Here is a 15,134-nt window from a genome sequence, read left to right on the forward strand (position 1 = left end):
TGATGCTAAGGCGATCAAAGGAGTGGGAAGCCTTCACCAGGTGCGCTCTGTCTGGCCGATAGAAGTGCGGTTTGCATTCTGCGCAGACCTGGCAGTCCCTGGTCATGGTCCTGACCTCCTAGATGGAGTAAGGCAGGTTGCGGGCCTTGATAAAATGAAAAAAACAGGTGACCCCTGAGTGACAGGTCTTTGTGGAGGGCCCAAAGTCAGTCTACTTGTGCGCTGGCACAAGTACCGCGGGACAGGGTATCTGGGGGCTCATTGAGCTTCACAGGATGATACAAGATGTCGTAATTGTAGCTGGAGAGTTCGATCCTCCACCTCAGAATCTTGTCATTCTTGATCTTGCCCCATTGTGTATTATTGAACATGAAGGCAACCGACCGTTGGTCAGTGAGGAGTGTGAATCTCCTGCCGGCCAGGTAATGCCTCCAATGTCGCACAGCTTCCACAATGGCTTCTTTCTCGATGGAGGAGTGTCGAATTTCGGAGCCCTGGAGGGTATGGGAAAAGAAGGCCACGGGTCTGCCTGCCTGATTGAGGGTAGTGGCCAGGGCAAAGTCAGACGCATCGATCTCCACCTGGAAAGGGATGGACTCGTCCACAGCGTGCATCGTGGCCTTGGCAATGTCCGCCTTGATACAGTTGAAGGCTAGGCGGGCCTCAGCCGACGGGAAAAAGGGTGAATTTGATGAGTGGGCAGGCCTTGTCCGCATAGTTGGGGACCCACTGGGCATAGTACGAGAAGAACCCCAGGCATCTCTTCAGGGCCTTGGGGCAGTGGGGAAGGGAAAGTTACAGCATGCGGTCGGGATTGGGCCCTAGGACTCCGTTTTCCACAACGTAGCCGAGGATGGCTAGGCGGATTGTGCGGAAAACGCGCTTCTCCTTATTATACGTAAGATTAAGGAGCTTGGCAGTGTGAAGGAAACACTGGAGGTTAGGGTCATGGTCCTGCTGGTCATGGCCGCAGATGGTGACATTATCCAGATACGGGAACATGGCCCGCAGCCCGTACTGGATAACCATTCGGTCCATCTCCCGTTGGAAGACCGAGATCCCATTGGTGACGCCGAAGGGGACCCTGAGGAAGTGGTAGAGGCGTCCATCTGCCTCGAAGGCAGTGTATTGGCGGTCCTCCGGGCAGATAGGGAGCTGGTAGTACGCGGACGTCAAGCCTACCAAGGAGAAGACTCGGTACTGCGCAATGTGGTTGACCATGTCAGATAGGGGCTGTTTAGCACACTGGGCTAAAGTGCTGGCTTTGAAAGCAGACCAAGGCAGGCCAGCAGCACGGTTCAATTCCCGTAACAGCCTCCCCGAACAGGCGCCGGAATGTGGCGACTAGGGGCTTTTCACAGTAACTTCATTGAAGCCTACTTGTGACAATAAGTGATTTTCATTTCATTGATATGCAGGGAAGGGGGTACGTATCGAGCTGCATGTACCGGTTGATCGTCTGACTGTAGTTGACGACCATCCGGAGCTTCTCCCTGACGACCACCACTTGGGCTCTCCAGGGGCTGGTACTGACCTCTATGATCCCTTCCCACAGGAGTCGCTGGACCTCTGACCTGATAAAGGCCTTGTCCCGAGCGCTGTATCGTCTGTTCCTGGTGGCGACGGACTTACAGTCCGGGGTGAGGTTAGCGAAGAGCGGGGGTGGGGCAACCTTAAAGGTTGTGAGGCTAGACGGTGCGAGGGAGCAGGGGTCCACCGAACATTAGGGTCAGGCTTTGGAGATGGCATTGGACGTCTAGGCCTAATAAAAGGGGAGCGCAGAGATAGGGGAGGACGTAGAGTTTAAAGTTAACGTACTCTACGCCACATATCGCAAGAGCTGCGACACAGTATCCCCAAACCTCAACAGAGTGTGATCCGGAAGCCAGGGAGATTGTCTGGGACGCAGGAAAAATTCAGAGGGAGCAGCGCCTTACTGTATCCGGATGGACGAAGCTGTCCGTGCTCCCGGAGTCGAATAAGCAGGTTGTCTCGTGCCCGTTGATCCGGACGGCCACCATGGAGTTCTTGAGATGATGGGGCCAGGACTGGCCGAGGGTGACGGAGGCGAGCAGTGGAAGGTGGTTGGTCTGGTCGGTGGTAGCGGGTGGCGTCGAAGATGGCGGCCCCCATGAGTCGCACATGGCGGGTCGCGTCCAAGATGGCGGCCAAGATGGCGGCCCCCATGAGTTGCACGAGGTGGATGACACATTAGAAGGGGCGGTCTCGACAGGCAAGACACCACGCGGCGGGATTTGGACATTTTAGGCCGGGCCTGGCAGACTTTTGCAAAGTGGCCCTTCTTACCGCACACACAGCAGGTCGCGTTCCGAGCTGGGCAGTGTTGTCTGGAGTGCTGACCCTGGCCGCAGAAGTAGCAGGACGGTCCCCCGGAGTTGGCAGGCTGCCGCGCGGTACAGGCTTGTTACACCCCGGATTGGGTGATGGCTGCGCCCAGGACGCCCACGAGGATGCTGCGTGGTCGGGCGTGAAGGCATCCATATTCTGGAAGGCCACTTCCAGGGAGTTTGCGAGCCGCACCGTGTCGTTTAGGTTGAGGGTACCCACTTCGAGCAGGCACTGATGGATGTAGTCACACCTAACGCCGGCCACATAGGCGTCCTGGATCAGGAGCTTGATACGTTGAACTGCCGTTACTGCCAGCAGCTACAATTCCGAGTGAGTACCCTCAGGTCACGCAGGAACTCGGCAAAAGATTCTCCTGGGCACTGACGCCTCATGGCGAGGAGGTGCCGGGCGTACACCTCATTTACCGCCCTCACGTACTGCCCTTTGAGGAGTGTAATCGCCTCGTCGTACGTGGCCACGTCTCTGATGAGGGTAAATATTCGATGGCTCACCAGGGCGTTGAGGACCCGAAGCTTGTGCTCCCCTATGTCGGCGTCAGTGGAAGAGTCGAGGTAGGCCTCGAAATGGCTTAGCCAATGCTGGAAGATCACGGTGGTGTCGGCTGCCTGTGGGTCCAGGTCCAATCGCTCAGGCTTGAGTGACTTATCCATCGTACTATCTTAGAGTATTAAATTGATGCACCATCAATTACACATGAGGCAAGTTGTAGAAGACGAAGTAATGGTTTTAATACTCTAAGATGTAGCCTGTCTGCTGCTGAACCCAGACTGGAGACAGGGCTACAGATCAGTCAACTATATACAACACCCAGTGGGCCGGAGCCATGGAAGAACAACAATATATAACACAGTGAGTAACAATGGAACAAACAGTAACAGAGAATATAGACAGCGCTGTAAGTAACAGTGGAACAACAGTGGAACTACAATAACAGTGGTTCACCACAATCTCCATCTCATTAATAAGATGCTCATTGGGCTAGACAGCTGGTTTGCAATGCAGAACAAGGCCAGCAGCGCGGGTTCAATTCCCGTACCAGCTTACCCGAACAGGCACCAGAATGTGGCGACTAGGGGCTTTTCACAGTAACTTCATACTTGTGACAATAAAGGCTTAAGATACCTGGGTCCTGGGAACATAAGAGTCCAGAAGGCAATCCGATTCGAAGCAAGAAGGCGCCGCAGGATCTGGTGCCGACATTGTTCCAAATGGGCCACCTGCTGACACCGTTGAAGAAATGCTTTTGCTGTTGCTGATGCTTTTGTTGCTGGTGCGGTGAGTGCTGCATGTAACTGGCACATCACAATGGGTTAAACACGTTGGACGTCAAGGATGTTCAACTGCACCTTGAGCGCCAGTGGAATATGTGGAAACCAGGATATAGTTCCGATGTGGGAGGGCCTGCACAGCTGCAGCTGCTGGATGGAGAATGACACTGATACGTGGAAATAAATCACACATTGGTGGACAGATCATTTCTACGACAAGGTTCTGGCCTGTTAATACATCCTCAGGCTTATCCTTTACTTCTGTTGAGGAACATGTGAGGGGTGATACCGTGTCATCGAATTTCATACAATTTACAATGCAGAAGGAGGCCATTCGGCCCATCGAGCCTGCACTGGCTCTTGGAAAGAGCACCCTACCCAAGTCAACACCTCCAGCCTATCCCCATAACCCAGTAACCCCACCCAACACTAAGGGCAATTTTGGACACTAAGGGCAATTTAGCATGGCCAATCCACCTAACCTGCACATCTTTGGACTGTGGGAGGAAACCAGAGCACCCGGAGGAAACCCACGCACACACGGGGAGAACGTGCAGACTCCGCACAGACAGTGACCGTGACCCAAGCCGGGAATCGAACCTGGGACCCTGGAGCTGTGAAGCGATTGTGCTAACCACCATGCTACCGTGCTGCTGTGTCTTTGTTAATTTTGTAAAAATGAGCTGATGTAGCATTGTATTGTTATCAATATGGAACAGTGACATTTCCTCGTTGTTCAATGGTTATAGTGAGATGTGGAATGTTACATAGTTGATTTTTAAATCTTTGTTACTGTTCATAGTTTAATAAACAACATTTTCTCAAGTGCATTCTCGAGGGCACACGTTTTCATGTCTCAGACGAGTGTTATTGCCTAACATTCCAATCAAGCTGTGAGGCCTGGACACTTTGCCTGAACCCTGGAGGCAACAGCACCACAGAGGCAGCAGCCAACAATCATACACTCTAGTGTTGGGCTTCAGCACTGGTGATATCCCCGTAACCAGACGGTGAGTGTGTGGATCAGGATGGGCACCCAAATTCCCACAGCGGTCTGGGGTGTGGGGATTCCTGCTGTGGCCAGGGGTGAGTGTGCAGAGCGGGATCCTCCAATACAACTGGCTCTGTGGATGACACTCAAGAGGAGGCAGGACACGTAAGGATGGGGGAAGCCTGGGGGATATGAGGATCCGGGGTGGAAGCCCTAACTGGTGTCGGTCTCACTCCATCTCCAATTCCTTACAGCAACCAAGATGGATGGTGTTGTTGACCCCCCAATGGCAGCCCTCGCGATGCTGGTGGCAGGCCAGTTAGTCAGACGCCAGCGAAGGCAGTAGCATCGACACAGGCTGGAGGCAACACCCCATGTGCAGGGGCCATCGCACACCCAGCAGACGGGCCGCCCATCAGGCCGAGGAGAAGCACATAGGGGAACACCAATGACAGCCCAAAGTGTACAGGCGTCGTTGGGCATTTGAGGAGATGACGAACAGCATGAGCTACAGGAGGCTCCGTCTCAACAAGGAGATGGTGCAGCAGCTGTGCCATGTCTTTGAAGACTTGGCACCATGTGGAGGAGGAGGACAGCCGCTCCCGGTCGCTGTGAAGGTTACCGCAGCCCTGAACATTTATGCAACAGGTTCATTCCAGGGACCAAGTGGGGACTTGTGTGGCAATTCCCAATCCACAACCCACCATCAACATTCTAGAGCTGGGCTTCAGCACTGGGGATGTCCCCGCAACCTGAGGGTGAGTGCGTGGATCAGGGGAGGGCACCTGAGCACATTCTCCCAAATGATCTCGGTCGCTTCTCATTGGATGAGGCTTTGTCCATCAGCTTATCCCTTCCACCCCCTTGCCCACCATCACCCCTCCTCCGTAGTGACCACTCCCACCTCCATCCCCATTCCCCTCCCTCACACCCATTTCCCCCGTACATCCACCCACCCCCCCCCCATTCCCCTCACTTCCACCCATTTCTCGCCTTCCTCCTTTCCCACCCGCCCATTTCCCGACCCTCCCACACACACCACCACCCCCCTCCCCGACTACCCCATTCCACCCTCCCAGGGTCTGTGTAATATCACTCCAGGGTAAAGGGCCTATGTCGGCACTGTCAGCAGGTCACAACACAAGACAGAGAGTGATGATAACCTGTTGTGAGGTAAGCACTGGTGCTTCTCAGTTTATGCCAAAGTCTGACTCCTGGCTTTCTACTGACAGCACGCTCACACCCATCACCTGCACGGGGTCTGCAGGTCTTGCTGTGGGACCACTGTGCCCCAGGTGGGGCAGGATATGGGGGAGCGTAGGGCAGCTGGGGGTGGAGGTACAGGTAGGCCCACTGTGAAGAATAACGTGACAGAGGCTTCACATGTATCAGGTGTAACATGGTTTAATAGTGAACATTCAAAACCCCATTTTTCCTAGCTACAGATGGTGCCCACCCACCCCTCATCCAATGCCCGCTCAGTGATCCTCAATCTTCTTCATCTTCCGTGGTCTACTGCTACATCTAGGTGTGTCACCAGGATGGACATCAGAGGCAGCATGCTGCTTTCCACGCCGTTCGGTCTTTGATGCCCTTCACGGACGTTTTCTGGAGGGCCAAGAGCCGGAGGGCCCCGGCCAACTTACCAGTGTCACTGGCATTGCTGTGCCACCCTGTTCTTACTGCTGACCTTGATATACACCGGTGTCAGGATTGGGGATTCGGTTGAGGTGGAGACTGCCGTTGTCTCCCTGGTGGTAGGCACTGGGTCAGCCTCTCTCATCCCGGACAGTGCCCGTGGTCCCAGGGGGCTTCCATGGGACGGCGAGGCAGCTGGAATGAGCTCCAGAGACCTCTGCGACATCCGGCTCTGCCGGTCCTGGCGTATCCCTGTTGTCAGCACCATGGTGTTGATGCCCTCAGTGATGCTGCTCAGTGATTGGGCCACACTCTGCAGTGCCACGGCAATGTCTACCTGCGTTTGGGTCACGTCCCTCAGCGACTGGGACATGCTCTGCAGTGCTTCAACTATGTCCACCTGCGTCTGGGACACGTCCCTCAGTGACTAGGACACGGTGTTGAGGCCCTCAGCCATGGTCAACGCTGACACCACCACGTATGATGCTGCGCCATGCTCCAGGCTTTCCACTGCGATCGCCACCCTCACCTTGGTGCCATGCATTGCCGGCGCCATCTCCTGCGCTCATAGCCTTTGGGACTCTTCCAATCAGCTATGCTGGAATGTCATTGACATCCCCTCCTGAATCTCACGCCCATGCCCTAACATCTGCATCAGCTCCGGGTTAACCATGCCCAGAGGCCCGGTATCTGACTGGGACCCACCTGAGTCCTGGGATCCAGCAGACCTCTGACTGCTGACTCCCTTGGATGTTCCTGTCTCCATCTGGTGTGCATCAGCAATGATATGGTGCTCAGTAGATTGTGCCACAGAAGCTTGTACACTAATGTCACCCACCGAGGTCTCTGCGCTGGTGAAAGGTGGGGGGTGATAGCTGTGACGCATCAATGGTGGTCTTCTCGGATCTGTCCTCCGAGGTGTTCTGGACTCCAGATGGCCCGGCCCCATCAGGTGCTGATTCTGCGAAATAATGGTCATGTTATCACCGAGAGCGAAGGATCATTTTGCCTGACATGAACAACTCACTTGAGACGGTTATCTGGGTGAAGCGGCGGCAGTGGATCCTCACCTCTGCGGTGGTCAACTTTGCTGTCAGTGACCACTCTCTCTTTGGTCAAGCCCACGATCTCCAGGGCCCATTCCTCATTGGGGGTAAGGACTCTCCAGAACTACGCCGCCCATTTGGGCCCTTTCCCGAATGTTGTGGGCCAACTTCTCCTGCAGGGAATGAGAGGGGGAATTGTGAGCTGCACACTTGATGTATCGGGGGATCTATGGCAGATTGTATGTGTGGGCTCCATTCCTGGGCATGGAGGGGTTATGCTGGGCACACGTGGTAATATATTGTGGGAGACGGGGAGTGAGAGGTGCCAGCCGCCGACTTGTTGGAGGGGGGGGGGGGGGGGTGGGGGGGGGGGGGGGGCACGCCAGAGGTCGGGGGCGTGGCAGGGGGAACTGATGCCAGGGGGCTGGTGTAACCTTACCCTTGCGGCTCGGTGGAGGTGTTGGGTCTTCTTCCGACATTGGACAGTGCTCCTCCTGGTCACGCTGCTCGAATTGACGGCCACTCCCAGGTGGAATTGCAGGCCCTGTTGCTGGTCCTCCGACCCCCTCCGTCTCGCCTACACGGTGTCCAACAGCCTGGCCAGGTCGGTGTCCCAGAAGCGTGGAGCAAGTTTATATGGTGCCGTGGTCATAAGCTGCCTGAGAGTGAGTTCAGAGGGAGCATTTATGAGCAGCTCCAGGTGAGGTTCCGGTGAATCAGCTGGCGGGAAGCCAGTTCTGCTGTGAAACTCGTGGGGGATAATTTTAAATATGGGCTGCGGTCTCGGCCGTCGGGAAGCACCCGGGAAGTCGCACCCAATATGCCACTAAGAACTTTCCAGTTAAATCGCGCCTTTTTCTTTTACCTAGGGAATCTGCCAGTTACTCCTGGCAGTACGACAAGGGGTCAAATTTCTGAATGCAATATCTTGTAAAATATGGATTGTCAAAAGTGTATTTCAGATTTTAATGCTGAATATTCTTCTTAGGTAGCATCCTCAATGCTTTCAGGGTTGTCAACCCATGGCTTATGTTGTGGTTTCACTAGAGGGGCAGAGCAAAAAGGCAAGTCTACCTCAGCAGGACTAGTGAATGGAAGGACTAGGGAATCGGACACACTGCACTTTTGGCTTTACTCTGAACCAAATACTAGCCAAATAGCTAAATGAGTTAACCACTGCTGCTCAATATTGAATATATTATTTAAATATTGAATACCTTCCAATGTTGTCCATAAACCAAAATAATTTTCTTAGCAATGTCCACTCTGTCCCATGCCAATGCCAAACTTAGCTGATCTGACGCAGAAGTATTTGTACCTTTAAGAACAAAAATAATGAAAATATTGTGAAATGAAGTAGGATTCCTGTAAAGGAAGCTATAATTACTTAATTTGGAACCATCTACCTTTGAGGAGAGCAGTTAATATTGCCAAGTCAATGTCCTGCTGTTCCTCAGAGTCTGCGTCAAAAATTGTGATCTTTGTTCACAAGAAAAAAGGAAAAGGTTATTCTTTCACACACATTCTCGCACAAGCTTAACATAACATGCAAGTTTTTCCGAACCACTTTATTTTCACCTATTTTGATTTCTCCCGATTTCCCTTTTGATGCCGAAATCGGGGTCGGCGCCTGTTTTCAGATGCTCCAGCCCCTCCAAAATGGCGTCATCGCTGAGTACGCCGCACGCCGTTGGAACGGTCTCAGGACATCTCCTGAAGGCCCTCCCCCGATGCTCTGCCCCCGATAGGCCGACCTCCCGACAGTGTGGATTACTTGTGGTCTGGGGTTTCCGTGGGGTGTTCCCGACTGAGGCCAGAAAAAAAAAGAGTCCCATTTGATAGCGGGTGGTTCTCGGCGCTGCAGGCACCTAAAAAGAACCCACTATATGCACCCAAAATGGGACTTGTTTTTGCATGTTACATCGTGCCCTTAGTCTCCACAAGGACAGTGCGGTGGTCGCTCCCTACCAATACTGTTATGGACAGATGCATCCTTGACAACTTGGTTGGTGAGGACAAGGTGAAGTAGTTTTTTTTCTCTTGTTTAATCCTTCACCACCTTCCGAACACCAGGTCTAGCAGCTATGTCCTTTAGGACTCAACCAGCTCGGTCAATAGTGGTTCTACGATGCCGCTCCTGATGATGGACATTGAAGTTCCCCTACCCAGAGTACATTCTTTGCTCTTGCCATCCTCAGTGCTACCTCTAAGTGATGTTCAACATGGAGCAATACTATATCATCACTTCAGAGAGGATGGTACGTGGAAATCGGCATGAGGTTTCCTTGTCCATGTTTGAGCTAATGCCATGAGACTTCATGGGATCCAGAGTCGATGTTGAGGACGCCAGGGCAACTCCCTCCCGACTGAATATCAATGTGCCACCACCTCAAGAAAGTCTTGTCTGGTACATTGTAAATTATGATTCCTTGAGTATTGTTCGGCTATTGCTTGACTAATCTGTTGCACAACTCTCCCAATGTTGGCACAATCCCCAGATGTTAGTAAGGAGAACTTTGCAGGGTTGACAGGGCTGGGTGTGCAATTGTCATTTCTGGTGCCTTGGTCGATGTTGGGTAATCCATCCAATTTCATTCTTATTGGAGATTTTCTAGTGGTCTAATAAGACTTCAGAGGGTACTTAAGTCCACCACATTGCTGTATGGTCTGGAGTCACATGGAAGCCAGACCAGCTAAAGATGTCAGATGTCCTTCATTAAATGGCGTCAGTGAAGCAGATGTGTTTTTACAACAATCATCCAAAGATGTGCGGGTTAGGTGGATTGGTCATGCTAAATTGCTCCTTAATGTCCAATGATGAGCAGGTAAGAGTTACGGGATAGAGCAGGGGAATGGGACTAGATAGGGTGCTCTTTCAGATGGTCGGTGCAGACTCATTGGGCCAAATGGCCTCCTTCTGCACTGTAGAAATTCTATGTATTCCATAGAATAGTTTTACACTCACCATGATATTTGAATATTCATACCTGATTTATTAATTGAATTTAAATTCTACCAGCTGTCATGGTGGGATCTGAATCCTTGTTCCCAGAGCATTAACCTAGGCCTCTGGATTACTAGACCAGTGAGATTACTGCTACGCCTTCCTGCGGGTGCTTAACTAACTCCTCTGATGGCCAGTGCTTTGAGGACTGTTGAAAAAAATGTAAGCAATATTTGGTCATGGGGCAAGTAAGAGAACACTCTTTTATAAGAACAGAAGGATTATACCCTTGTCCTAGAAGTAGATACAAACAATGCTTCCAACCACAGGCTGGCATCTTATCCAGATGCAGGCTAGTTGAATGCTCATTCTAATTGCACAGACAACCAGAGAGCTTTACAAATCCCCTGCAACCATTAGAGAGGTTTCTGCAGTTAAAGGTTAATTCTTTCAGGCAACTATGCATGGGCAAGTTTGTATATGTGTAAATCATATATACTCCCTACTCCCAGGGTTGTTTAATTTACCCTATGGAACAGAACAGATTCCACAGTCCCAGCCTGAGACATCAGTCTCTCCTCCCTGAAGTGATTCAACAAAATAGAGCATCAGTGCCAAGATGGAAAAATATTCCATTCACTGCTATTGCCCTTAGATTAATGATTACAAATTTTTGAAGTACATGCCCAAGAAAATATGAACTGAAGGTTCAATTTAATAAAATTGATCTGCTGCAGGTATCAGCAAATACATTGCCACTGTATTGAGCTGTGTGTATGAGCCACCATCATGAAGCCTTTGCAAAGACTTTCCATGTTTTCACTGCTGACTTGAACATACTCACTGATTCTCTGTGCTCCATACATTCCATAAGAATTTTAAACAAATGATCCGATTGCTTCTGCCCAAAATTAAAGGTTTTCTGGATCCTTAATGTTAATTCATCTTCCAAACCAGGATACAATTTTCTGTGATAAATGAAGGCATGAATGTCACATTTAATTACTTGAGCAATCACTGAATATTAGGTTTATTTGCTTTATTTAAGCAAACTTCTTTTTTATAATTTTTTTTTAATGTATTTTATTCCAAACGTAAATGGAAAGTTACAACACATAAACAGTTCGGGAAACAAACTTTCCCAAAACGCAACTATACAGTTTATACAAATGTTCCCCTTTTTTGCCCTCCCCCTCCCTGTCCCCCACGATGAACAACTCCTCAAACATGGTCACGAACATCCCCCAACTTGCCTAAAAACCCTCCACTGAACCTCTTAACTTGTTGTTAATTTCCAGCCTAAGAGAGTCATATAAGTCACCCAGCCAGGCCGCTACCCCCAGTGGCGTTGCTGACCACCACTCCAATAAAATTTGTCGCCGGGCAATCAGAGAAGCGAAGGCCACAACATCGGCCTTCCTCCCTTCCATCAGCTCCGGCTTCTCCGATACTCCAAATGTCGCCACCAAAGGGTCCGGCTCAACCTCTTCCATTATCCTTGTTAGCTGCAAAAACTCCCGCCCAGAATCTCTCCAACTTTGTGCAGCCCCAGAACACATGTGCGTGACTCGCTGGTCCCTGCCCACACTTCTCACAGTCGTCTGCCGCCCCCTGAAAGAACCTACTCATTCTTGCCCGTGTCATATTTAACCTGTGTACGGCCTTGAACTGTATCAGGCTCATCCTTGCACACAAAGAGGTTGCATGTACGCTTCGTAGCGCCTCACTCCATACTCCCCAGTTTATCTCCTCTCCCAGTTCCCCTCCCAGCTTCCCTTCCCACTTCTCCTTAATCTTCATTACCAGCTCACCTCCCTGTTCTCCCAGCCACCTGTATAAGTCACCAGGACGGCACGGTAGCACGGTGGTTAGCGCTGTTGCTCCACAGCTCCAGGGTCCCAGGTTCGCTTCCCGGCTTGCGTCATTGTCTGTGCGGAGTCTACACATTCTCCCCGTGTCTGCGTGGGTTTCCTCCGGGTACTTCAATTTCCCCCCACAGTCCAAAGATGTGCAGGTTAGGTGGATTGGCCATGGTAAATTGCCCTTAGTGTCCAAAGGGGTTGGGTGGGGTTGCTGGGTTACAGGGATTGGGTGGAGGTGTGAGTTTAAGTGGCGTGCTCTTTCCAAGGGCAGGTGCAGACTCAATGGGCCGAATGGCCTCCTTCTGCACTGTAAATTCTTTGATTCAATCCTGCCTCCCCTTTCCACATCCAGAAGCAGCAGTCACTCCAGTAAGGTGTACCTCGGCAACCTGGGGACCACTTTCCAAACCTTCCGCGCGAAGTCCCTTACCTGCAGGTACCTAAACTCACTTCCTCTCAGGAGCTCGACACTCTTCAATTCATCTATACTGGCAAACCCTTCTTCCAGATTCATATCCCTCACCTTAAGCAGCCCCACTTCTCTCCATTTCCTGTACGTGCCATCTATTCCCCCCCCCCCCCGGCACAAAACCGTGGTTTTCACACAACGGCGTTAACACCGACATCCTCTCTATCAGAAAGTGCCTCCTGAGCTGCTCCCAGGTCTTCACCATAAACTGCACCACCGGGCTCCCTGAGTATCTGCTCTGCGCCATTGGCAATGCTTCCATCACCATAGCCCTTAAGCTGGACCTCCGACAGGATTCCTCATCCATCCTAACCCATTCTACCCCCTCTCCTTCCCACCATTGCCTCACCTTCTCAACATTCGCCACCTAATAGTAATGCAGCAGGTTCGGCAATGCCAACTCTCCCTGCGGCCTTTGCCTCTGTAACAGGGTCCTCTTAACACTTGGCACATTCTCTGCCCATAAAAAGTCTGAAGTAATTGTGTCAAGTTTCCAAAAGAAGGCATTCGGTATAAAGATCGGGATATGTCTGGAATATGAGCAGGAACCTCGGCAGAATGTTCATCTTCGCTACTTGGACCCTCCCTGCCAAAGTCAAGTATATTGTCATCTGAGAGTACCTTTAATAAATGGGTGTTTAAGAAATGTACCTTTAAGAAATGGGTGTTTATCAGTGATGTCAGAGTGTGGGTGGAGCTGGGCTGTCTGTCAGCTTTTTACTTTTATTTTAGGCTGTTTCATGCAGGGTGTGTTTTAGTTTCATTTTCAGTGTTGGAGCTGAAGGCAGGCAGAGCAGGTGCACTGTTGTTCTCTCTGCCATCAAAAGACTATCTCTTGATCATTTGGTGAATTCAGAATTATAAATGTTCTCAGTAGTGAATGTAAACCTAATGTGCATCTGTGAAAAGGTGTCTCTTCTGTCTTCTGGATGTTGTTTGGGAAGTTATTAAGGATTACTTAGTGTTATATTCTTTGGGGGTTGTATTTGAATTGATGGTTGCTAAGATGTTCACTGTATGTTTCAAAAAGGTTAACTTGAGTTCATAGAATAAATATTGTTTTGCTTTAAAAATTATTTTTCCATTTCTGCTGTACCACCCCTCTAGAGTGGGCCGTGTGCTCCCCTTACCACAATCTATTAAAAGTTGTGGATCAGGTGAACTCCATGATACACTTTGGGATTCTATAAACCCTGGCCCATAACAATAGCGTGTTCCACCTCTTGAGATACTCACTAATCTCCTCCACCAGTTTTGTTAAATTCCATTTGTGAAGCATCGCCCATTCCCTCGCTACCTGAATCCCCAGGTATCTAAACTTGTCTCTAGCCATCTTCAATGGCATCCCCCATGAAATGGCTCGCCGACCCAACTCATTCAATGGGACCACTTCGCTTTTCCCTACATTTAAATCCCGCGAACGCCCCAACAAGCCCATGATCCTCTCCATGCTCTCCAACGGGTCCAAAACATACAATAGTTTGTCGTCAGCATAGAGCCATGCCCACTGCAAATAGCAGCGGTGACATTGGGCACCCCTGCCTTATTCCCTTGTGTAGTTCAAAGTTCCGTGAACCCATGTCATTGGTCCCGACACTCGCCCTTGGTGCCACATATAACATGCGCACCCATGCCACAAACTTTGACCCAAACTCAAACCTTCCCAGGACCTCAAACAGGTACTGCTACTCCACCTGGTCAGATGCCTTCTCTGCATCAATGGACACCACTATCTCTGGTACCTGAGCTCCCGATGGTGTCAAAATCACATTTAACAACCTCCTCATAGCACTAGAAAGCTGCCTGCCCTTTACGAAGCCTGTTTGGTTCTCCGCGACCACCCACGGGACGCAACCTTCCATGCTTCCCGCCATTAACTTATCCAGCACTTTTACATCTGTATTTAACAGCGATATGGGCCTATCCGACCCACATTTCACCGGGTCCTTTCTCTTTCTCTTTTTCAGTATTAATGTGATCATTGCCTGCGTCATCGTCTCCGTCAGCTCCCCCTTCTCCAGTGCCTCATTAAACACCCCCAAGAGATGTGGTGCCAGGTCCATCACGCACTCCGTATAAAATTCCGCTGGGTAGCCATCTGGCCCGCGACCTTCCCAGATTTCATACCCATATACTGCCCAAAATCCTGCTCAGCCCCAGGGGCTCCTCTAGTGCCTGCCTCTTCTCTTCCTCAAACTGTGGGAACTCCAGTTCGTCTAAGAACCATCCCATGTTTCCTCTCTTCAACCCCCCGGCTCCGTATAATAATCCCGAAACACCTTGTTTATCTTCCCCGGCTCCGACACCACATCCCCTGCCCCAGTCTGTATCTTCAATATTTCCCTGGACATAGACTGCCTCCGCAGCTGATGCGCTAACATTCGACTCACCTTCTCCCTGGTTCAATTCTACATAATCTTTAAATCACAGCCCGCACTTTGTCACAAAATCCTCTCTCTGCCAACAACCCTGAATCGAGCCTCCACCTCGGCCTCTGCTCCCGTCCCGATCTAATCTGAATCTCCAGCTAATGGGGCGCATGGTCA

At 50.9% G+C, this 15,134-nt stretch overlaps 1 protein-coding gene across 3 annotated transcripts in view; it reads right to left on the minus strand.

The window, feature by feature from the left end:
• Window positions 1-15,134, minus strand: part of LOC140429507 (transient receptor potential cation channel subfamily M member 6-like) — a 426,501-nt gene that overhangs the window by 236,528 nt on the left and 174,839 nt on the right. For all 3 annotated transcript variants that reach the window (XM_072516596.1, XM_072516595.1, XM_072516594.1), the window contains exons 9-11: window positions 11,102-11,225; window positions 8,720-8,792; window positions 8,531-8,631 (exon numbers count right to left, since the gene is read on the minus strand). In XM_072516596.1, coding sequence (XP_072372697.1) covers window positions 8,531-8,631; window positions 8,720-8,792; window positions 11,102-11,225 — 298 coding nt within the window. The remainder of the gene's footprint in view (window positions 1-8,530; window positions 8,632-8,719; window positions 8,793-11,101; window positions 11,226-15,134) is intronic.

This window comes from Scyliorhinus torazame, chromosome 9 (assembly GCF_047496885.1).
Source record: "Scyliorhinus torazame isolate Kashiwa2021f chromosome 9, sScyTor2.1, whole genome shotgun sequence".
NCBI classification, from domain to species: Eukaryota; Metazoa; Chordata; class Chondrichthyes; order Carcharhiniformes; family Scyliorhinidae; genus Scyliorhinus; species Scyliorhinus torazame.